We start from the raw sequence: 24,473 nt of genomic DNA, 5'->3' as shown, positions 1-24,473 counted from the left end.
CAAATGCGACATACCCACATACTTCGATGTGGTTTTATTTATAATTTTATAGATGTCGTGTGCCATGTCAAGATTAATTTGATTGGGTTAACTAGTTTAGAGACGTTACTGTCAAAAAATAAATTCTCACAAAAACCTTATAAGTATTCCCCAGGACTAGCGACATTCTAGGCCTGGTGTAACAGGCTACCCCCTAGGCTAATCCGCGAGTAGGACTCGAACCTAGGTCTCGCATTGATGCAGAAACTGTAATGGCAGTGACTTTATCACTTCTCCATTCAGACGCCCCATTCCCTTTTATAATATGAGGTTGGAGTGGATGGCTTAGCTAAATCATTAGCCAGCATGCTACCTAACATACCTATCAGTACCTAAACAAAAAGAAATGTAGCTCATTCTTGGTCCACTGAACTCCTTTTGACACAGAAATGTTTTGGTGTCAAAAATAAAAGTCAAATAACAATTTGTCAAATATTCGTGAAAATTGATTTAGCAATTCATGTGACTATAGTTCACTTCTTCAATTGAAATTAAACTTCAGTTCATGAAAATAACTAAGCAGATTAACGAACTAAACAAGCAATCTCACCAACTATCTAGCTTGATACAATTTGAAAGAGAAAGGTGCTTAATGTAGATAGGTTCCTTTTGCAAATGTAAATAGGAAAGCGCATTTACATGTGATGTAAATGCAATTAAAATTAAAATGTCCCCATGACAATTTTGGATAGTGTGAATAGGCATTATGGGTTACAGTAGATAATGTGGATCTGAGTGTAGTACAAAAGTAAGTAGTGATGCTCAAATTGAGAATTTAAATTGTATCACTCAGTGGCCGTGATTCAGTACATAGTAGAGCCATCTGTCTGTATAGCTATGTCCAGATGGACATTTAGGCCAGCCCTAGGGATGATAGAAATACTGAAATGGGGTCTAAGTTCTTTGGGGCAAAACCTAGCATGGGATACTTGCAAACAAATGTTTAATGTATGAAACTCATGTCAATGGAATATTTGCATGAATATTTTACCTACATGGAAATATCAAGTAAGGATTCTGGCTTTTATTTGTCAATAGTACGCATGTGAACATGAGTTTGTTGCCAGCACAGGAGGCCCATTTCACAGTAAGGGTCAGGATCCATTTTATTTCAGGCTTACACACAGGAATGTTCCTCTTTCTTACAGGTATGCTAGTTTTGGCATTGAGAGACAAGGAGGATCATCCATGAGGAAGGTAAATTCAAAGATTTGAAACAATAAATGCTATTGTTACTCTGCTAACATGAGTACTGTATTTAGGCACCTCTTACCAAACCCTCTCCTCTTTCCTCTCCTTGCAGTCATTTCACTATGCGTCTTTGAGGACTAAAACCAAAAAGAGGACCAAAGGTAAGACATGTGGGATAAACCCATTCATTGTCAGGATTATTTTGGTAATCAATTATTCTCTTTGATATTAGAATTTATGACATGGTTGGATGATACAAGTATACAACGTAGAAACATCCAGGATATGTTTATTGTGTGTCTATGAGACTTTCCTGTGTTATCCTGCTCTCCAACCAGGTTCTCTGACTAGTGCCAGTCGCAGACGTATCTCCTGTAAAGACCTGGGCCATGGCGACTGTGAGGGCTGGCTGTGGAAGAAGAAGGATGCCAAGGGCTACTTTACTCAGAAGTGGAAGAAGTACTGGTTCATCCTCAAAGAGTCCTCCCTCTACTGGTACACAAACCAGAATGTAAGCTGCTGTCAGCCTGCTCATGTCTAAAATCCTAAATTGATTCTGATACTGCAGTCATATATACGATAATAATGACCCTCTTCTTTATTTCCTTATTGCATGATGTACAACAAGACCACTTTACATTTTCTTATTTTGATAGATTTGAAGGAGACTATTAATATTTTACAACTTCTTAGCTAGTTCTTCCCCATGAAAGAAGACTGGGTCATTAGAAACTACAACTCATGGTTCAGTTTTATGAAATGCTATGGCTACAGATTCTGAGTTTTCTTTCAAGGCCAACCCTGCATATCTCCCCTGGAAACCATGTTTGTAATTTCCACAAACATATTCACATGTCTTTATTTTTACAACACACTTTTATGAACCTTTTATACATTTGATCAATATGATGATGTAACCTTTGGGTTAGAGTTTTGTCAGCTAATGTTTCAGACAGTACTTCAGCCAGCAAATTGCTAATAGAACTCATATCAGCTCGCTAATGCTCTGCTCAGAAGGGTATGACTTTCAGGCAGCACTAGTAAAGATATTTAAGACCTGTCCAAAATTGTGGCATGTTATTTATGATAATTAAAATGACAAGTACTTGGATTCGTTCCTGCACGTCTTCCTTTGTGAGTGGATGTGTCTACCATTTTTTTTTGAGTTTTTGGTGCTGACAGGCCTTACCCTGGAGAAAGAGCTGTTCCATCTTGTTGAGGTTGAGCTTAAGGGGTTGGGCCAATATCAAAGCAGAGATGTCTGCCAGGCATGCAGAAATTAACACAAGAAAGATAGTCATCTTGGGCAGTGCAAAGAGGCTCTGTGACACATGAAAACAGCTGAGATGGAGGGACTGCTTAAGGTTGAAATAGCATTCTGAGAGAGATAACAGATATGGTTATAGGCAATGTGTTCCAGAAACTAAAGACAGAAGGGGTACCAGCCTGTAGTTTTTGACAAGTTGGTGTCTTGAGGAGGAGGAAATCTGGCAATCTTAAAGTCAGAGGATAAGCTAATGGGGGAATTGAGGAATGAGAAAGGTCTGCAGAGATGGTCTGGAGAAGTAAATATGGGATGGTGTCAAAGGAGTAAGTTGTTGGGTAATTACTAGCCACCAAACATTTAGAACTCTATCTGGAGAGATCAGGTAAAAAAGGGTATACGGTGTGGACTGAATATGCTTAGTGAATGAGCTTAGGATGTCAACCTTCCGTTTGTAGTGATTGAGAAAGTATTCTCCAAAAAATGAAGAGGTGGGGGATTGAGAATGCAAATGAGAAGGTGGCGAAGAGTTTCCGGGGGTTAGAGTGTTGACATTCTGAGTGTTAAAAAGTTTATGAGATAAGTTTTGGTTTACTCCATCTTCACTTAGACTCCTGCAGCCCTATTTTTTAGCCAAGGGGCTTGTGAGGAGGGCTGAGACGGCCCAGGGGACAAGAGGCAGAGAAGGGTCGAAATCTTGAAACATTTTCATATTTCAATGACCCATGTGGGTTAGCGTTCTTGTGACAATAAATGGATAGACTGGAGAGGGCGCATTTACTCTAGTGAATAGTTGCTATAAAACAGAACAACAGTAAGTATTTGAATAGTCTAAAATAGCACAATCAAGGTACAGTATTTAGGCATAATATCAGGTTGAGTTGACATCAGTTCAGTTTGTTGCATTTTTAAAATGTATTTGGTTAATATTACAAAAAAGGGTTTTAAACTTGCTATGATATTATGCAGTTTTTTTAACAATCCCTGCATTCTCAAATATGACAATAGACCATAACAGGCTTGCTGTTTGGCTTGCTGTTTATCAACGCTACTGTATCTGCAGATTTGTCTTTTTGACAAACATAGCAATACTACAGGCCATATTCCAGATACTGAAACAATATTTTGTTGGGTTATGCAGTTCTCAGTATACTCCAATGTGTCTAATATATTTAATGAGATCTGTCATCTTTGTAGACAATGTTGAATGTATTGCTATTAATTTCCCTTTCCTCTTCCTGCTTAGGACGAGAAGGCTGAAGGTTTCATCAGCCTACCTGAGTTCCGAATAGATAGAGCTATTGAATGCAGAAGGAAACAGTGAGTGTTTCTGTGATTAATGTCAAACTGTCAGTGAACCTGAAAATTTAACAGACAACCCAAGGCTTAAATGAATGAATGAGTCAAGCACATCTTATGTTATTGACAGTGTCAGGGAAGCTACTTTGAAAAGATGTACCAAAGTTTGCCAAGTTAACACTGACTTGAAAAACAGGAAGAAGTTAAACTAAAGTTAATGTAGAAAAATATACTTTATTTAACTAGCTTAGGGACAACATGGGAAAGGGTTATTCTGTTATATGGTATAATTATTATATTTTGCTCAAAGTGGCAAAATGAATAAGCTGAAAAAGCTGACTAGCACATGTAGGGCCCAGAGAAGGGTCAGTGGGATGGGTGCTGGACCTTGCGTCCAATCTGCAGAATCCCAGGGCTCTGGGCCTACAGCCAAGATTAGTTGAGCACAGTAAAGGGACAATAAATTAGTCCTACCCCAACTTTTACTTGAAGCTTGAATTCTACCAGATTGTTTGGATCACAGAAAAATGCAAATGTATAATCATTAGATGATCTATGAATTTACACAGATTAAATAGATTTTGTTTATGCTTCTGTTGCAGTGCCTTCAAAGCCTGCCATCCCAAAATCAAGAGTTTCTTTTTCGCCACAGACTGTTTGGAAGAGATGAACAGGTAATACCTATTTATAGTATTTTCTGCCTGATGTTAGTGTGCTTATTTAATAAAATGCTTTCTTGGCTGCAACAGCATCTACAATAGGTGAACAGCTCCCATTATCTAAGGAAATACTGAACATTTTGTAGCTGTGACAATGTTTCCCTTTCATTCTCAAACATGGGGACGAAGAAAGATCCTTTAGATGTCTATAATGTTGTTCTACAGAGATTTTATTTTTCTTTATTTTCAACTGAGATAAAGAGCAGTAAGTGTCTTGTTTCAAGGAGCCCTTTGGGCCCAGCAGCTACTGCTTTGTTCATAAGAAACAGTTTCCCTTGGGTTGTGACTGATTCACTTGCTATCATCTCTGGCTCTTTGTAATTATGTGGCAGTGTTGATCTCACATTCCATTTATTGATTGAGTAGCATTAGCAAAAGAAAAGTGAGAATGTGAGAGGATTCAGAAAAACAACAATGCTATTGAGTTTAGTATTTTTAGAGCACATTTTTGCACATAACCCACTTTACAGGGAAATAAATAAAACAATAAAATGTAATTATGTACACAGAGCAGAATACAAATAAAATAAACATGATGAGGTAAAAGCATTGAAAGACTCAACAATGAATAGCACCCTAAGGAAAAGCGAAGGTAGAATGGTGTGTTTTAAGATTTCTTAAAAAATATCCACACTTTGGAGCCCATTCAGGTTTTCTGGCAGGTTGTTCAAAAAGTTCAGGGGCAAACAATCTAAAGGCTAACTCTCCATATCCCTTGTTCTTAGAAATTGGGACAATTAAAAGAGCCGTGCCAGAGGGTGTGGGGGACCTACTAGTTACACAATTTAAATAGACGATCATCAGGGATTGGAATGCACAATTGTAAAGTGAAAACCAATAGTAGAAATTATTAAAATGTAAATAAAAACACACAGGCAGCCACTGCAAAGACTCCAAATCCAGTTGTAATGTGTGTTCTCTATTTTTGGTCATTATATGCGCTGTATTGTTTGCTGTTGATCAATAGCTTTAGGTCTCTAGCATGCCAGTAATAATATTCTGTGTCATCCTAAATTCACCTTGGTAGATCTTAAGTGGTAAAAAAAATATATATTTTGGTGACATTCCTTATGTGTGGTTCAAATGTTAGCAAAAAATATATCAGGACACCTAGGTTATGCAACTGGTATTTTAGCTTTAGTGTCCATGCTTTTAAGAGTGTGTGATCAGATTAATTATTAACCTGGCAACCGGCATTCAATTTCAATCAGAAAACACACAGAACCACAGAAATAATGTTAACATATGAATGCAAATAAACACTTCATACAAAGTAAATACTCATAAAATGACTCTATACAGTGAGACACATATACACATATAGATGGTGCTCAGCATGTGTATTGATCAGAGAGCAGCTTTGTTAGTTTCCTATTGATGTTTAAGAGTTTTTTACAGTTAATTCCATAGTTTATTATGCTGATGACAAAGTGGATGGCATTGTGGTGAATTCATTTATCTTATGTGTTAGAGGAGGTTTTTAGTGGCAGCATTTTGAAGTGTTGTTTTAGTTCAGTTATAAACTATGGCCTGTGATGTACATCATGGCATTATAATGCTATTTCAATGTATTGTTACTGGTAAATGGTTTTCCTATGTTCATTTTATAACACAACCCTTGCAGTAGTAGAGACATTTTATTAAGGCTACATTGTTGTCCTGTTCTTCAGAGTGCACTGATTACATCGATACGATTACTTTACATTGAGAACCACACGTTTTCTATCTACACATCTACACATGTCCCTAAATTCTGCATGATAGGTTATAGACCTACTCAAAACACACAGGGAGCAAAAATGCAACTGTAATATGTTTGAGCAAACAACACAAAATATGTTTGAACATTCTTCCAGCGTTGGCTTCACCCATGCTGCATTCAAAACACAGGCCTCACGGTGAGCCAAATTACATATTCACTGCATGCGGTTTACAGTGTTTTGTAGCCTACTTGAAAAAATATCTAATTATTGATTGTGTTGTTGTAGAAATAATATACATTTGGTATAGGGTAACTTTTTTCTCCCTAAAAACGTAGCTAGCCTAATCAATAGGGGAGCTTTGTTCGGGATCTGGAATGCCTAATGAATAGGGGAGATTTGTTCGGGATCTGGAATGCCTAATCAATAGGGGAGCTTTGTTTGGGATCTGGAAGGCCTAAATGATAGGGGAGCTTTGTACTGTCTAGAAAGCCTAATCAGTATGAGAGCTTTTGTAAGGGTCAGGAAGCACAGTCTGAGAGACACATGTATTATACCCAGAGGTTTATATTCTAATTTAAAATGCAACGGTTGTGTGGGCCTAGTCTATTTATGCCTATAGGGCCGTCCACATGATAAGCGCAAGAACGGCATTCCGCTGGAGAAATATATTATTTTCAATGAAGGACGCACAAGCTCTTTCCTAATTGCTGGTGCCCAACAAAGCGATGCGCATCGCCTGAAAATACCGTCCAGTCACTGGACTCCTGAAATCGCTGACCACCTAAAGAGCAACCAATCGGATTACAGTGTGTGGTCCAGTTGTTTCATTAAAAAAATGGAGAGGCTAATTTTGTGTGTCCGAGTTCTCCAAACAGCCTCAACTCCCCATTCATATTCTGAATGGGGAGTAAAGCAGGTGGTTAAATGCTGATACTGCATTTACATTTGCTTGCAATTGTCCGCTCTACCCTTGCCCTCTTTTCTTTACGTTTAGTAGGTAGAACACAGAGGTGGAGATTGACAATTGCAGGAATATTAATACATACATTGAACTGAGATAGGTACACAATGTGAACTTGTCCTATTTCAAAAGTGGTCAAACAAATCAGGCAATAACTTTCCAATCACTGGGCACTGAACACATTAGACCTGCAAACAAATGCACATAAAGTTCACATCTTTACACAAGGTTTTCATAGAGTCATGAGCCTTCAGTGTGGAGCTTTAGGCTTGCAAATAGTAGATAGTATCACCATAAGTTTATTTTTCATGAAAATGAACTGCACAGTGATTAGTTAGACGTACATGATCAGGTGCTTTCACCCTCCATGGCTTATGCGGCAGACAATCTCAATGGAGTGAATACTCATAAAGCCACTAGCCTAACAGGCGTCTTCTCTGACAACTTCAATCTTTCCCTGTACCAAGTTGCCATCCCCAGTTGCTTCAAGTCAACCAAAGTCGTCCCAGTGCCCAAGAAAACAAAGATAACATTTCCTAATGAATCTTGACCCATCGCATTCACCAGTGTATAAAGCGTTTTAAGAGACATTTCATGGCCCACATCAAAAGCATATTTCCAGGATCTCTGGACCGACTCCAATGTGTGTTCAATGGATACTGGACTTTCTAATACAGGACCTCAGTCTGTTAGGAATCACAACAACACTTGTGCCCCTGGGGTGTGTCCTCAGCCCTCCGCTTTACTTCCTGACTATTAAAACTAGGGGCCACTGGGGGTGTGTCCTCAGCCCCCTGCTTAACTTCCTGACTGTTAACACTGGGGCCCCCAGGAGTGTGTCCTCAGCCCTCTGCTCTACTACCTCTGTTAAAACTGGGGTCCCATGTAGGTGTGTCCTCAGCCTTCTGGTTTAATCCCTGACTGTTAACACTGGGGCCCCCCAGTGGTGTGTCCTCAGCCCTCTGCTTTACTTCCTGACGGTTAACACTGGGGCCCCCCAGGGGTGTGTCCTCAGCCCTCTGCTTTACTCCCTTCTCACCAACTTAAAGACACCACAGTTGTGGGCCTAATAACCAACATTGAGTCAGCTGTAAGGATACAGCTGTTCGTATAGTTACTAAATAATAAATAAAGTACCTGGTCGATTTCAAAGCAGAAAGAGAAGCTTTTATTAGTTAAAAGCACTGCAGCAAACTTGTCTGATGTTACATGTTTATCGATCTCAACCATACTTCTGGTTACACCCCAATTTATAGACATGGCTACCCAGAATTCCACAACACAGTAACATGACTTCCTGTGAATGTAATTTCCTGTTAACTAACACAAACAGATGTTCTGTTTGTTATCTAAACACATTTAACTTATAACAAAGCGGACATTGATACTATCATTCCACACAGCATACAGGGAGGAGGTAAGAAAACTGGCAACAACCTCTCCCTCACTGTCAGCAAAACTAAGGAGATGATTGTTGACTTTAGGAAGCAGAGGAGGGAACCCCCTCGATCCACATCAGTGGAGCAACAGTAGAGAGAGTCAACAGTTTGAAGATCCTAAGCGTTCACATTTTCAAAGACTTGTCATGTTCTCATGGACCATCAATGCAACCAATGTTGTCAGGACAGCACAAGAGCAGATCCACTCCCAAAGGCGACTAACAAAATGTGGCTTGCCACGCTGGGTCCTGTCTAAATACCATTGTTTCTTGCAGGACTTCAAGACCCTACAGTGGGTAGCAAAGTCAGCCTACTACATCACTGGGGCCAAGTTCAGTTCATGCTCAACACATTGTTTTTTATTTATTTTATTTTATTTGGTTATGAGGGAAATGGAAAGTTAACATTGCTTTGAATACCTTCTGTTTCCTGTTCAAATGACATATAAAACGTGAAACTTCATCTAATAACTTAATTAAAAAGACTCCATTGGGGCATTAACTACAGTAAAACATAATACTATTCAATGGTCACACCAGACCCAGTAGGGTGGCAGTTAATTAACCACCATGCTGTGTATCTGCGTCCATTTAGATGGATGAACCGGCTGGGGCTGGCAGCGATTGGCTACACACCTGACGATAAGGTTCCGCGTCCCGATGAAGGTAGGACAATCTGAATGTGTTTAGGGACATCAGACAACACCCTATAAATCTAATGGTGCTAGGTCATGGAAGTGAATTGTTACGTAATTGTATGAGACCACTATGTAACACAAACTGTATTGGCCGGTATAAGGTCAACCAGGCTGTTTAGCTCATTGATGTTTAACTGTTCCAGATTACTGGAGTGAGAGTGACCAGGACGAGATGGATGGTTCTATGACCCTAAAACAAGAGGGAATGTCATCACGCTGTGACACCTACCATCGCACACCGTCTGTGAGTGCATGCAGCGCGTTCCCACTGGAGCACACATACACGTTATGGTTTACTATCCCTGTGGGGATTGATTTGTCCTCACCTAAACCCTAAACTATAACATAATACCAACCTTAACATTAAAAAAAAAGCCTTATTCCTCATCGTGACGGACAAGGTAAAATATTCATTGTTTTGCTCTCCACCAGCAAAGTAAAACACACTCACGCATACAAAATGACCACATTGTTGATTACCTCGGTCCCCTGGTCCCTTTCCAGGTGAACTCCTCCAGTCCGTTCCCTGAGCGCCATTTCTCCAGTGAGTCCACGTACTCCCATTCCTCCGCTGAGGATTCCCGTCCAGACGTCCCGGGGAGCACGCACTCCTCCGGCTGCCGCCCCACCCTCCGCGACACTCAACGCCGCTCCTGGCAGGACCTGATCGAGACGCCTCTCACCAGCTCGGGTCTCCATTTCTTGCAAACGGTGCCGGGGGAGGGAGACAGGGGCGACGGGGGTTACGGAAGTGGCCATATGGGAATGGGTCAGCTGCACATGTCCCCTGAGCGCCGACGCCAAGCCACGCTGCCTGCCCAGAGGCGCCGGCAGCCAGACAGAGATGGGCCCTTCCCATTGGTGGACATAGAGGAGCGTGAGCAGCGCCTGCACCACTGTGCCCACAAACAGCGCAGTCAGAGCCTGCCCCGGAACAGGGACGTGCAGGGCACCAAGGGAAGTCTGCGCCCTGCAGGACCCTCAGAAGAGAGGAGTGAGGACGATGAGGTGCCCTTCAGAAAGCACAACTCAAAGAAACACCAAGGTAATAATGAGCTCCGGGAGTTCCTGCTCTTGGCAGGCTTCCCTTCTATACATGTTGGAGTTCCAGTTACTTTTTAAAAGATACATATAAACGTATGTAGTTTGTCATGTCTTGATTGTTTCTTAATTTAATGACACAGTAGATTGTAAAACCGTATTGTACAGACCTTTGAAATCCTATCCTATACCCCCACACCCCTCAGATTCGCGGTCAAAAGAGCGAGGCCATGACCATGAGGGAGTAGATGGCTTTCAGGAGCTGTACCGCTCCATAGAGCAGGCCAGCCTGTCTGCCCTGGGGGAGCAGAGGCCCTCCACCAAACAGGAGTTCAGACGCTCCTTCGTCAAGCGCTGCAACGACCCCGTCATCAATGACAAGCTGCACCGTATTCGTGCCCTACGCAGCACACTGAAGGTAGGGAGATGGACAAAGACGGTTATGGGGCAGTTGTAGGGCAGGTGTGGGGCAGTTGTAGGGCAGGTGTGGGGCAGTCATTGGTCAGGTGTGGGGCAGTCATTGGTCAGGTGTGGGGCAGTCGTAGGGCAGGTGTGGGGCAGTTATTGGGCAGGTTTGGAGCCATCATAGGGCAGGTGTGGGGCAGTCATTGGGCATGTGTGGGCCAGGTGAGGAGTAGTCATAGGGCAGTTGTGGGGCAGTCATTGGGCAGGTGTTGGGCAGTCATTGGGCATGTGTGGGGCAGTCGTAGGGCAGGTGTGGGGCAGTCATTGAGCAGGTGTGGGGCAGTCATATGTATTAGTAGGGGGGGTCTTACTGAGCTATGTTGGATGTTACTTGTCCAGTATGTGTCTATGTAAAGCTAAGATAGTGAGGAGACATATGAGTAGGGGGGACTGGGGAAGGATGTGAGCCAAACACTAACGGATGAGTTTCTTACAGGCTAAAGAGGGTGATCTTGCCATTATAAACCAAGTGCTGGACGACCCTGGTTTAAACTCCCAGACGTTTCAGGAGTGGAAGCAGCAGCACCATGAGCTATTTGTAGACATCTGTGAGTTCAGCTCTGCCCCGACAGAGCCCCATCCTGAGGGGTCCGACCTCTCACCGTTGTCCCCCCCTCTGATGATGCACACCCACTCCTTCATTGAAACTCACGTTTGAGACATGAGCACTCAGAGACAGAGGAAAAGGGAGACACTGTGGAATCATGCAATCATCTCTTCCCCCCAATCGTCCATGCAGCCAGGGTCTACCGTCAACACTCACAGCAAACTGACAAACCAATCACTGTAATATGTGTACATACTGCACTGAGGTCAAACAGAAGAGAGCTACAGTCTGTATATACTGTATATTGGATTAAATAAGGCACTTGTGGGGTGCCATTCTGCATGAGAAACTATCATTCTTCATTATTTTCAAAACAGAAAATGCAACAGATGATAGAAGAAAGAGAACTTAACAACAAAAGACGTGAACTGCTATTGGCTGATGCAGTGCATTTTTTTTTTTTTTGGATGTGGTTTTTGTTATTGAATTCCTTGCTTAAGAGGAAGCAAGCTTTTTTTTAATTAAACATTTTATTTCCCCTTTAATGCTGCTTGAAGAGAATTATGTAGCGATGGGCTAGGCATCATTCTGATTACAACAGTGCACCCCCTACTGGGTCACCATGGTACTGTGTAACTCTGAGCCCCTGGAAAGAAAGACCCAATCTGTGTAAAAGTGTGGATTGTATGTCTGTAAACGTGTGGTAAGGAGAGGGGTTTGTGAGGAAAAGTGAGTGAGATAGTTCAAGAGAGAAAGGTATTTGGGCTTTTCGTCTATGAAGCTCAGCAGGGTTAAAAACGCATTTTGGTTGTATGTAAGGATGTTGCATGTTTAACATGTATGTATAATTATGTACATTTGTTCGAAATTTGAAAAAAAGTAGTTTAGCCAAACACAGCTCACTGGAATGAAACATTTTATTTATTGATATGTCTCTGTAGCTATTATAATTTTGCCCATCATTATAGAATTTTCTCTTGGTTAGATTTCTTTTTTTCAGTAAAACATCTGCATGGTAGTAAACATATACATGTCGCCATGGGGGTTGAGAAATGTGTTTAAGAAAAAGATAATATTGTTTGCATAGCAGCACCCTCTATTTAAAACTGTGAACTATATACTTGTGAATGCAATCTTTAGATTCTGTAACCACAGAATCTTTTTACTTATATTTTTCTTAGAAAAATTATATAAAATACAAAAATAATTGCGTCTCCTGAATGACTGTTTTTGCTTCACTCCAGCTGTTACAGAAGTTACCTCCTGATCTTCAGGATTGATTCAGGTCCTGAGTTCTGCTCATGTATTCTATTCCCTTTCCGTGTCTCTGTTAATTTTCTATGTGAATGTACTGGCTTATTTTAAAAAGGATCCCAGAAATTGTGTCGATGTATGTGTCTGCTCAACTTGTTGATTTATACAGGTTGAGAAGTAGTACTGCAGTACTACATTGTGATTGCATTCTACCTGCGCAAAATACATGAAAGACCACTCATAACACATTTTGTTCAGGTTTGATACACCTAGTTGTTTCTTTTTAGGCCTATTTTCTTGAATTTGTTTTACTTGTGATGGAAAGTAATTTCTATCAAATTTCAATAACAAGGTTTTTCTTTGTGCTGCTTAATACTAGTACCCTTATTCCTGCTAGGATATTGGCATTGCTTCAATTCACATCCATTGTTGTGTCCTGCTACTTAAAATGCCTTTAAGTATCAGAACATTTGTTATACATTATAATCTACTTTGGGTTATACAGTATAACAACACGCCATGCATTGTTTGGGTATGTCATGTTAGACATAATCTATTAACATTTATAAAACATGTCAGCAGTTGTTACTCTCAAGTTGTTGCTCTCAATCTTCAAATTTTATGAATAGCAGTACATGTATTGTAGAATGTATTTTATTTAACCAGAATGTAATTGTTCTCACAATGTTTTAAAACATTGTACATGAAATCTGTCCAATCTGTCCAGGGTTCCACTGTGTTATTTTGGGGGTGTGCACCTCATAGTACAACTGCGCAGGTGTGTAGCTAAGATGTAAGTTGCACTGCGACATTAAAAAAGGAACATATTGCTCTTTTTTGGAAGTATATTATTATCTGTTTATCTGTACATTAACTGATTAAAAAAGTGTTATTGAGAAAGAGAAATACATTTATTCTTCCTATGAATCAAAAGTAGCCTTTTTGTTTCTCAGAAATATATACAGTACGAGGTTGTAAAACTTAAGTTGTAAAACCAATAAACTGAATTACTGCACAAATAAATGCATGCATGTGTATTTATTTTCATAAAAAACATGTATCAAAATTAAGCTACTCTATTAAGCAAGTTATTCTTAATCCTGCAGTTATAACCCATGTCTTTTTCTAGGTTAGGACCTTGAATTAAAAGCAAAAACTTTATATTTATCTCAAATTAAAGTATGTTTAAAATAAGTCAAAATGTCTCCACAAATAAGCCCTGCAAACACATCAAAATATACACCATGTAGTGGATGGTTAGAAAATAAACGCTGAAAGCCATAGTTTATGAGGCCTTCACCTGCTATGTTGAATCCTGAATAATGATTGGCTGCTAGCCGTAGTATACGTAAGCAATAGGCACGAGTGGGTGTGGTGTACGGCCAATATACTACAGCTAAGTGCTGTTCTGGGGAACGGCATAACGTATATTCAATAAATCACAAACCTCGGAAATGCCTTATTGCTCTTATTAACCGGTTACCAAGGCAATTAGAGCAGTAAAAAGTGATGTGAAGTCCCTTATTGCTTACTTATACAATAGGTATGACAAAAGATTATTACTGTTGTAATTGGGTTGGTAACTGGTTCATAGAAAGCAATAGCTCTTCAGAGGTTTGTGGTGTAAAGCCAATATGAATATACCACGGATAACTGCTGTAACTAGGCAATCCGCGATGCGTCATACATGAAGATGGCCATACCACAAACATCGTGCCTCATTGCTCATACACTATAGCACGATCCTTAAAACAAATTATTCAATTACAAGATGCCCAGACTTCCCTTTAAATTGCCCAGAGGCACAAACCCACCCAGTTTAAAAGTAGCTTCGAGGTGTTTCACATTCCAAATATGAAAGTCCTTTAAGAGCAGCAAAAATTGTTAGATGTAACGCGTTTTCATTATAAAGTTAGTCCTTTATCGCCACCGGTAGGACGCAGAGGGGGCGGTACCATAATGGCTACCACGGTAAGAGTTTCTCCTATGCAAATTGAAGTATTTTTTCCTTGACTTGAGACTTGAACTCTAAGGCCGTGTCATATTTCGAATAATATAATCTTTTACTTTGTTTATTTGTGTTTTATGTCTACATATCGGCCAGTATTGCGCGTGAATATAATGTGCAGTTTCCTACACGCCCCTTTTACAACATGTTATACAACTGCTGTAGTCAGATTGGTGCTTTCACATAACTTGTCCGTATTGAGTGCTCTCACTCCACCAAGGGAACTCTGATGGGAAAAACTCTGTTCTCTTTGTATTTACACTACATTTCCATTGAATGAGGACAACCTTTTTCGGTTCACAACCTGTTTGCAGTCTGAATTTGCATTGACATTGCCGTTTGGAGAGAAATATATTTTCTGAAAAACATTATCTCATTGCGCTCGGGGCAGATGCTCAGCTTCTAAAAAGCGGGTACATCAAGAACGTCTTACCAGAACGTCTAGGATGTAAAATCTGTTTTAGTAGCCTAGTGCTTGGTGTGGAAATGATTGAATTTGGCAAACTTTGTATTAACAAACATTGCACAAAATAGGAACTGTACCATGGACTTCATGCTTACCGAATGTCCTGAGGCTCTTTTGATGGGTCTTGGTTCGTTTGTAGCGCTCACGTTGCACATAGCAATGTTTGGGGCTAAAAGGCACGGAGTTTAAAAAAAAAATCTAAAATTGACCAAAGTGTGGTAACACTGAATTATATCTGTATCTGAACAATATATCCCACTGTTTCAAGATTATTGAAGGTCTACTTTTAATGTAAAGAATATTAAAGTAACACTTTAGATTCTACTGTGCTTCACCAATAACTGATGAGGATATCCCACAGTGGTCCCATGGTCTACTTTAAACTAGTCTGAGAAGTGTACTTTTGTATCTGCAGGTAGTGAAGCTGGTGGCGATACCAGCAGCAATAGGATTGGCCTCGTTTCGAGTTTATGCCACGAGTGAGGACAAAACCAAGGATGTGCTACTTTCCCCCAGAGAGGTAATCTAATGACCCGAATGATATACAACTTACTCAAAGCAAATCACTTTTCCTCTATTCTTCCTGCTGTATGCATTTTATACGCTTTGATGGTGAACTATTGATCTATTCTTCTGCTTCCCCAGCTGTCTATCTATGCTCAGGATCCTTCAGCAACGCGGTACCTAGATGAGCAGCCTGGACCTCTGGAGAGAGGGCTGGGGAGGGTGCGGGTGGGACTCCAGCCCTACGTTAGAGCCCTTAAGGTGTTGTAAACATATATTGCTCTGTTGCTTGTCGCGGATTATGTAAAAATACGAATGAATGTTTTTTAAAGAATGGAAACAAGTTGTTTTGTACTTATTTCTGAATGTTGTTTTTCCAGAATAATTATTCATCTGCCAAGGTTGGAGCTGTTACAGTTTACACAACTGGACACGGTGAGGGTGGGAGTTCTGTTGACAAGTCTGGTCTGCCATCTCAATCTCTTAACAACCATTTTTTCACATTGATTTTACATAGATACATACGAGTTTCTGAGAAGTCCTCCTCCTGGTTTCATCCCAAGGGTCAGTGTGATCACAGTTTCTGGGTTAGCTGGCCTGATCCTGGCAAGAAAAGGTAATCACTGGTTTCTAATGTAGCGATTCTGAAGGAAATCAAAGGCTTGTTCAGGAGCGTGTAACATTGCAGAACGTAAATCAGCTGTGAGTGTTCGTCAGTTTGAATGTGGAATTATGTCTGCTGTAATCATCATTTATGGTTTCTGCAGTGTTCCTAAATTCTCCCATCAATAAATACAACCCAACGTTATTGATGTAGATGATTGTAGATAATCAAACATGCACATGGTACAGTAAAATCTCTAAATCCAAATGTCTTTTTAATGTCATTATCTGCTATGTATAGATGCTGAGTTTTTATCCTTGCAGGGTCAAGTCTGAAGAGGATGGGGATCCCTCTTGCTCTGGCAGCTGTAGGGACGGCCGTGTGCTATCCCGCACAGACAGTCAGTGTTGTAAAGGTACAGTGATTCTCAGATACTGCAGAAAGGCCTCTCTTCATACTGTTATTCATATACAATGCCATGAGGTCAAATACTTTCAGGTGTTTTACATTTCCAGCATGTCATAGTAAGTCGGCGATACTAGGAAAAGGGATATTGTTTCCTGGAGGGACCAGAATGATTGAGTTGTGGAGTTTCTCCATAACCCGGATGTAGAGGGGTGCTGGTCTCCTTGGTGTGCCGTAGGCAGGAATCATGCTCCTGTGTTTGGAGCGAGCTTGGACTAGAAGCCGGTGCATTATTTGGAGATCTGTGCACCGTCTGGTGTGAGGAAAGGTCACACTGTATGGATGTTGTAGAGCATAAACCTGCTGGAGTAAGTCAATGCTTTGATGTTTCGGCGGTCTGAGTGTTTTCCAGTGACAGGAGCATGTGAAGGTTTCAAACATGATAGGGCTTTGCCAGGAAGATGACCATCTTCATCTTGTCTAGGTTGAGATTGAGGCGGTGGGCTGACCTCCAAGTGGAGATATCTGGCAGGCGGAGATGAGTGTCGCCACCTAGGTGTCAGGAGGGGATCAGTAGATCCACCTAACAATGATAGGAGATACAGGGAGAGGATTTCATAGAGTACAGTGACACTTTTTGTGTAATGGAACAATATGCTGGTTATACATGTCTGACATTCGTTTGTTTAACATAAGCAGAAACATCTGGCATCATATGTGCCGCATATGTCACAATGGCCTAATGAGATGTTTCTATTTTTCTGTAGGTGACGGGACAGAAGATCTATGCAGGTAGCCAGTATACCACCTCATCTGTGGCATCAGTATTTAAGTCAAAGCCTAAAGAATTTACTCCACCAACTGTCAGTCTTGAGGTACATCTTACTATTAATTTAATAGATGCTATTTTCAGCAATTCACTGTTTTAATCTGTTGATGGATTTTTCCTTTGGCAAATACACTATCGTTCAAAAGTTTGATTGACTTTTGGCCACTTCTTGCACACCACACCATAGGGTCAAAATGCCACAACAGCTCAATAGGGTTGAGATCCAGTGACTGTGCTGGCCACTCAATTAGACAGAATACCATCTGACTGCTCCATCCCTAAATAGTTCTAGCACAGTTTGGAGATGTGCTTTAGGTAATTGAAATTGGCTCCAATCAAGCGCTGTCCACCGGGTATGGCATGGTGGTACAAAATGCGAGTGATAACCTTCCTTCTTCAAGATCCCTGTGCAAATGCGTCAAGCCCTTCTCCAGCGTCTTTTGATTTGGTCTGCATCTTACGGATGTTCTTCTTTGGATTCTGAACACCTCAAATTAGATTTGTCTGTTTACAAGCCTTTTTTCAAATCTTCCTGTGTATTCTTTTAATCTTTTTATTGGCCAGTCGGGTACATGGCTTTTTCTTTGCAACTCTGCCTAGAAGGCCAGCATCCTGGAGTCGCCTCTTCACTGTGTTTTGCGACTGGTGTTTTGTGAGTCTTATTTAATATAGCTGCCAGTTGAGGACCTGTGAAGCATCTGTTTCTCAAACTAGACCCTCCAATGTATTTGTTCTCTTGCTCAGATGTGCAGTGGGACTACCACTCCTTTCTATTCTGGTCAGAGCCAGATTGCGCTGTCCTGTTGAGGGAGTAGTACACAGTGTTGTATGAGATCTTCTGTTCCTTGGCAATTTCTGGCATGGAATAGCCTTCCTTTCACAGAACAAGAGTAGATGAGTTTCAGAAGGAAGTTTGTGGCAATTTTGAGCCTTTGCTCTTACCCATTATTGCTGATGCTCCAGACACTCAACTAGTCTAAAGAAGGCCTGTTTTATTGTTTCTTTACTCAGCACAAGTGTTGTCAGCTGTGCTAGCATAATTGCAAAAGTGTTTTCTAATGATCAGTTAGCCATTTATGATCAACTTGCATCAGCAAACAAAACATGGTATTGGAACACAAGTCTGATTTCTGATAATGGTCCTCTGTACGTCTATTTAGATATTCCATAAAAATTGCTGTTTCCATCTACAATAGTCATTTACAACATTAAAAGAGTAGTTCTTCCAAAAATCTTATTTCAGTGACAGTCCCCTTACCCCAAGTTGGTCCTTCAGACACATAGTATTTAAAAAAAAAGCTGCCTTACAAGCGGAAAACTACTCTAAAACACTCCAACCTAAGACGAGTGGTGTTGTTTGTCTGAAAAAACATGACAAAGTTTTATTCCTCAATAAAGTTGACATTTTCTTGATGTAATTCTCATTTCAAATAAACTGGTACTTCCTGTGTTTACAGGTCAGTTTTGTTCACACTTGTATCAATCCATAAGTTTGTTCGGGAAGAATAAGTGTATACATCACAGTAAACAAAAGGTTGTATTTGCTTGCTAGAAAGCGTGTTATCTATTTCGTCTTTGATGTTCACCTCGGACAGTCAAACTTTATTTGCTTGAGAGAGAAAGGAAAATGCATGTGTATGATGTCTGACTCTGAATACGAGCAGGAAGAAAATGTTTCGGCGGGTAGAGCCTTGTTCTAACCATAATACACAGATGATGGATTGACCAAAAATAAGCTTGGACAGCACCTAAAGGGGGCGAAGGTTGACATGTTAATTAACACGTTAATCCCCAACCCTTGCCCAGAATATCCGGAGGCAATGTGTACTTTGTGTATTATAACATAGCAATCGGAAGTATTACAATCTGTCTTGTCTCCACAGTTTGAACTGGGTGATTTGATGGAATTGCATTTGCCTTTAGTCCTCTTGTAAGTGAACGTGGGTCACGGTCCTCTGTATTAAAATGTTTCTCGCAAAAATGGTATGTCTTGTTGGCGAAGTTGCAGAGGTATTGTCCCAATTGCATAGCGGGTAAGATTTTATTTAAATTCAAGACCCACAAGCAGGCAGAAGTCGACATCGATACAAACAAAGGAAATCCTGAAGTTCAAAATCAAATGCACCGAATAACACGGCGTCATCCTGCACAATGAAATTCTTGTGACGTGGCACATGACATCTACGTAGTATTAAGATATAGCAATAATATAAGTGGAAACTAGCAGCAATTTTAAAATGCTAGGCGAAGCAACCTACGGTTATATCCGGAAATATTTGGACGCTGACACTATTTGCTCTTGTGAAGTCTTCTCTTTATGGTAGACCTGGATAACGATATGCCTAACTCGTGAAGAGTGTTTTTCACTTGGCTGGATGTTGTAGTGGTTTTCTTTACCATGGAAAGGATCCTACGATCATCCACCAGTTACTTGCCAATTACTTTTGGTCCCTTGAGAAAGGGGCTACATATTAAAGAGCTGTTATTCCTAAACCCTTCCTCCAATTTGGATGTGAATACTCTCAAATTAAAGCTGAGATACTGCACTTTAAGCCCATATTCATTATTTAACTGTAACTCGAATATATTTTGGTGAATAGACAAATAACTTGTCAGTGTCCAATTATTTCCGGACCAAACTGTATCTTCACATAGCTTGTTGAGGTTAAAGTTCATGCTCACCTCTGACATCACTGCCAAAGAACAGAAGTTGTGTATGCTAGCTATAGGAAATAGTTTGCGAGTGCCAGTTTAAATTCAGCCAATTCTGCTGGCTGATTCTTCATTTTGCAATTTTAAAAATAGATGCTACCACAACAGATTACTGAATGTAGTTTGAAGTGTTTTGGAGTAGTTTTCCACAAGACAATGGAGCTTTGTGATAAAGGTACGATCCACTTCCATTCATGAATTTGGATGATGCCAATAATGCTATTTACAGACTGTGCTGAATAATTGATTGTTTGTCCAAAGGACAAACCTTTGGACAAACTATCCCTATAACAATGCTTACACTGTAATTCTGATCTCTTTGATGTTATTTTAATGGACGTTTTTTTTCTTTTGAAAACAAGGACATTTCTAAGGGACCCCAAACTTTTGAATGGTTGTGTATGTGTGGAGCAGCATTCTAGCAATGTTCATAGATATATCAACGTTTTTAAAGTTTTTTTTAATGTATTCGACACTATATAACTATCTTTTTTTTTATTTTATTCTTTACAAGAATCAAGCCCTGCCATGGCCAGAAACATCTGAGGCTGAACCTGACCTCCATCCCACCACAGAGTTGCCCCATACGGAGGGTTCTATTGACACCAAGCCTTCTGCAGGAGTACCACTTAAGACAACCGATGTGTTGGAGCAAGAGGCTGTTCAGATTGAGATTGTTCCTGCTACTGAGTCAGCCCATGTTGAGGACGATGGCCACGCCCATGCTCAAGATGCTGCCACAGTGGAGGCACCTGTCCTTGTGACTGATGAGGAAGCTGCACCTCCTGTTGAGACAGTTCCACTTGCTCCTATTTCGGACACTGTCCATGCACCTCCCCCAACAGAAGCAGTTTTTTTGGGTCCACCTCTTTCTGAGATGACTGGTATTGAGGAGGCTTTCCCTACACCAGTAGATAGGGTTGTTGCACCATCTCTCGTTGAGGAGGAGGCGGCTGCACCTCCCCCCGCTCTCGTTGAGGTGGAGGCGGCTGCACCTCCCCCCGCTCTCGTTGAGGTGGAGGCGGCTGCACCTCCCCCCGCTCTCGTTGAGGAGGAGGCGGCGGCACCTCCCCCCGCTCTCGTTGAGGAGGTGGCGGCGGCACCTCCCCCCGCTCTCGTTGAGGCGGCGGCACCTCCCCCCGCTCCCGTTGAGGAGGTGGCGGCGGCACCTCCCCCCGTTCCCGTTGAGGAAGAGGCGGCGGCACCTCCCCCCGTTCCCGTTGAGGAGGAGGAGGCGGCGGCACCTCCCCCCGTTCCCGTTGAGGAGGAGGAGGCGGCGGCACCTCCCCCCGTTCCCGTTGAGGAGGAGGAGGAGGCGGCGGCACCTCCCCCCGTTCCCGTTGAGGAGGAGGAGGAGGCGGCGGCACCTCCCCCCGTTCCCGTTGAGGAGGAGGAGGCGGCGGCACCTCCCCCCGCTCCCGTTGAGGAGGTGGCGGCGGTGGCAGCACCACCCCCCGCTCCTGTTGAGGCGGAGGAGCCGTCTGTGATTGTAATAAAAACAGCTGGTGAGTCAATTTTATTGAATATACCGTTGTGCTCATGGGTTTGCATACCCTGGCAGACATTTTGGCATTGATTTTGAAGATATGACTGATCATGCAAAATAAGTCTTTTATTTAAGGATAGTGATCATATGACACCATTTATGATCGCCGTTGTTTAGCTCCTTTTTAAATCATAATGATAACAGAAATCACCCAAATGGCCCTTTTCAAAAGTTTACATACCCTTGAATATTTGGCCTTGGTACAGACTCTCAAGTGGATGCACTGAGCAGGCTAGATACTGAGCCATGGGGAGCAGAAAATAACTGCGTAAGAAGGTAATGGAACTTTATAAAGATGGAAAAAGATATATCCAAAGCCTTGCAAATGCCAGTAAGTACTGTTCAATCACAAAATTCGGGGATCTCTTGATATCCAGCCACAGTCCGGTAGACCAAGATTTCAGCCAAAACTTCCAGAAGAATTGTTAAGCTCTAAAGGAGTGGGGAATCTTCTGAAAATGTATGGCAAGATGAATGCCGCATGTTATCAGAAAATACTGGCAGACAATTTGCATTCTTCTGCACGAAAGCTGCGCATGGGATGCTCTTGGACTTTCCAGCATGACAATGTCATAAGCACAAGACAAATGGGCAACCATACCACCAGAATTCAGGGCCTCATAGACAACTTTAAAAAAAGACTGCACGCTGTCATTGATGCTAAAGGGGGCAATACACAGTATTAAGAACTAAGGGTATGCAGACTTTTGAACAGGGGTCGGTTCATTTTTCTTCCTTTGTTGCCATGTTTTATTTTATGATTGTGCCATTCTGTTATGACCTACAGTTGAATGTGAATCCCATAAGAAATAAAAAATGTTTGCCTGCTTTCATGTTTTTCTTTACAAATGGTACATATTTTACCAACTCTCCAAAGGTATGCAAACTTTTGAGCACAACTGTATTTTAATCTAAACTGCTTGTTTTATCTTCCCTACTATCAGATGTTATAGTACATGTAGCTCAGCATTGTTTAGAAGTAAAATGTATATATTTTTGTCTGTTTCCAGGGAAACCTAAGTTTGCCCCTGACCCAAAACTAGTTGACATGGGCCAGGCCAGCCCTGAGGATGAGGACCTGTACAGCACACGTGGATGAAGAACTACAGGTGGAATTGAAAATGGAGGGCAATGTGTGTTGGGGGATAAGGACAACCCACAGAAATATTAATATAATGTTATACTTTAAAGCAACTCTAGGTTTTCAGGTGCTGGTTTCTCTCTTACCCACAGCCCTACAGGCTATACCCCAATGCCCCATCCTACTTCCCAAGTGTTCACTACTACACCTCCTGAAATGGATTCAACATTGTTAGAAAGGCCTTTCCTCAGCCAATTCTTTCAACAATCCAGTTTGAATCCATGACAAAAAGGAGGAAAAAATTGGAGCAGTCGTACAGTACTAGAATGTTTTCTTTCTCGGGTGCCATCTGTTTCATTGAGGAGCCTGTGGTTTACATATACACCCACAGGAATTTGGGTGCAGGCAATCATCTGTACGCTCTGCCTCCAGAGCCACCACTCAAGGTTTACCTACCAGCACTTAGGTTTCTCTGTAAATCTCATTAACACTATTTCATTACTGTGAAAGAGTTTTGTTATAAACCAGACTGGACCATTCCACAATAGGTATTCATAATAGGCTTTGTTTTTACCAGTGACTTACCTACTTGGGTCACTGCACTGCTGTTTATTTCTGCCTGCCTCATGTGGTGGAGTTCTGTTATTAGTCACGTCAATCTATGCAAATATTTGCTGTGTGCCATTTTGTGAACAAGTATGCAGTTTTAACACTTGTCCACATTTTGTAGAATTTGTTAGTTCTTGTAGAACTCTCAAGTTAAACATTTTGATTTGTAAAAACCCAAAAATGTATGGCTGTGTTGTTAAAGTTTGACAATCCCTGACAAGCCCACATTCTACAAGTAGGCCAGTTTTGATGTGTGTGTGTGTGTGTGTGTTGGAAAATCTGATGTTCTAGTACTTGATATCATATTGAAAATATTAAAGACTTTTCTTGTAGTTTACAGTATAGGCAAGAGGATGTATTTTACAATTTAACATATTTCAGGATATCAGTCTTCACTGTGATAATTGTTTCTTTGGGCAATAGAATGACCAAATATGGAATAAAGGGATTTTCCTCAGCTTTTTCATTCTCATTTTATCAGAGCAGAGAAACCTGCAAATGGAATGGTGTTGTGAATGACAGTCATGCAAAAGCAGTGTGCATGATTTAAGAGGAATGTTTGTATTGAAACACTAGAGGGCAATAAAGTTTATGTATGCCATTCAGACACCACCAGTATTTATGTTGGAACAATGGTTACATTGGTCATCCATCTGAAATCTTCCATCTGAAAAATCACTCTGTGCAAAGACATCATACATTTTAGTGACAAATGTTTCAAGGTGGCTACTGAACTGCAAACTGACATTTAAGTTCAGAATTCCTAAAACTAGGTTTTGCTTTAGTATCTGGTAAGGGTCAGTTTAAAATGTTGGTAATTTTATTTGTCAGGACCCTTCCCTTTTCTAGTTTGTGATTTGTGATGTCTGAAACAGGGTGAGGTCACTCCTGAAGAACAGTCCTTGAATGTCAAGCCAGCTCCTTGGCCAGGTCGTACGCACTTAACTATTCGGTTAACCAATCACATTCATTTCTGGGTTCACACACATTTCTGGTGTCACGTGATCCTGCGGGTAAAGAAGTCCGATGTGGAGGTCCTGGGCTGGTGGGGTTAAATATGGTCTGTGTTTGTGAGGATGGTTGGACATGC

The 24,473-nt window shown here is 41.2% G+C and overlaps 2 protein-coding genes across 4 annotated transcripts in view; both read left to right on the top strand.

Annotated features, from left to right (window-relative positions):
* The window catches only part of si:ch211-26b3.4 (connector enhancer of kinase suppressor of ras 2), a 69,159-nt gene extending 55,533 nt beyond the window's left edge, over positions 1–13,626 (top strand). For both annotated transcript variants that reach the window (XM_010898814.3, XM_020048640.2), the window contains 10 exons: positions 1,188–1,236; positions 1,343–1,391; positions 1,569–1,741; positions 3,741–3,814; positions 4,396–4,467; positions 9,210–9,280; positions 9,456–9,556; positions 9,817–10,357; positions 10,560–10,771; positions 11,255–13,626. In XM_010898814.3, the coding sequence (XP_010897116.1) occupies positions 1,188–1,236; positions 1,343–1,391; positions 1,569–1,741; positions 3,741–3,814; positions 4,396–4,467; positions 9,210–9,280; positions 9,456–9,556; positions 9,817–10,357; positions 10,560–10,771; positions 11,255–11,476 (1,564 nt within the window). In that variant the 3' untranslated portion in view covers positions 11,477–13,626. The remainder of the gene's footprint in view (positions 1–1,187; positions 1,237–1,342; positions 1,392–1,568; positions 1,742–3,740; positions 3,815–4,395; positions 4,468–9,209; positions 9,281–9,455; positions 9,557–9,816; positions 10,358–10,559; positions 10,772–11,254) is intronic.
* Positions 13,627–14,497: 871 nt separating this feature from the next.
* On the top strand, positions 14,498–23,840 carry apool (apolipoprotein O-like). 2 transcript variants are annotated; one of them, XM_029121325.2, is made up of 10 exons: positions 14,498–14,590; positions 15,509–15,613; positions 15,739–15,858; positions 15,978–16,032; positions 16,115–16,213; positions 16,525–16,616; positions 17,374–17,481; positions 20,662–21,096; positions 21,133–21,652; positions 22,704–23,840. In XM_029121325.2, the coding sequence occupies exons 1-10, from the start codon at positions 14,579–14,581 to the stop codon at positions 22,790–22,792; spliced, it is 1,635 nt and encodes a 544-aa protein (XP_028977158.2). In that variant the 5' UTR covers positions 14,498–14,578; the 3' UTR covers positions 22,793–23,840. The 2 variants fall into 2 exon arrangements, with proteins under 2 accessions (XP_028977158.2, XP_028977157.2); XM_029121324.2 differs by having other exon boundaries at positions 20,662–21,652.
* Positions 23,841–24,473: the final 633 nt, after the last annotated feature.

Source organism: Esox lucius, chromosome 7 (assembly GCF_011004845.1).
Source record: "Esox lucius isolate fEsoLuc1 chromosome 7, fEsoLuc1.pri, whole genome shotgun sequence".
Classification (NCBI taxonomy): Eukaryota; Metazoa; Chordata; class Actinopteri; order Esociformes; family Esocidae; genus Esox; species Esox lucius.
Note: the sequence above shows the minus strand (reverse complement) of the source record. Positions and strands in the feature narration are given on the sequence as shown.

Coding starts and splice junctions, on each gene's coding strand:
- apool (XM_029121324.2), top strand. Junction 15,859..15,977: donor CCTACGTTAGAGCCCTTAAG/GTGTTGTAAACA, acceptor TTGTTTTTCCAG/AATAATTATTCATCTGCCAA. Junction 16,214..16,524: donor CCTGATCCTGGCAAGAAAAG/GTAATCACTGGT, acceptor TTATCCTTGCAG/GGTCAAGTCTGAAGAGGATG.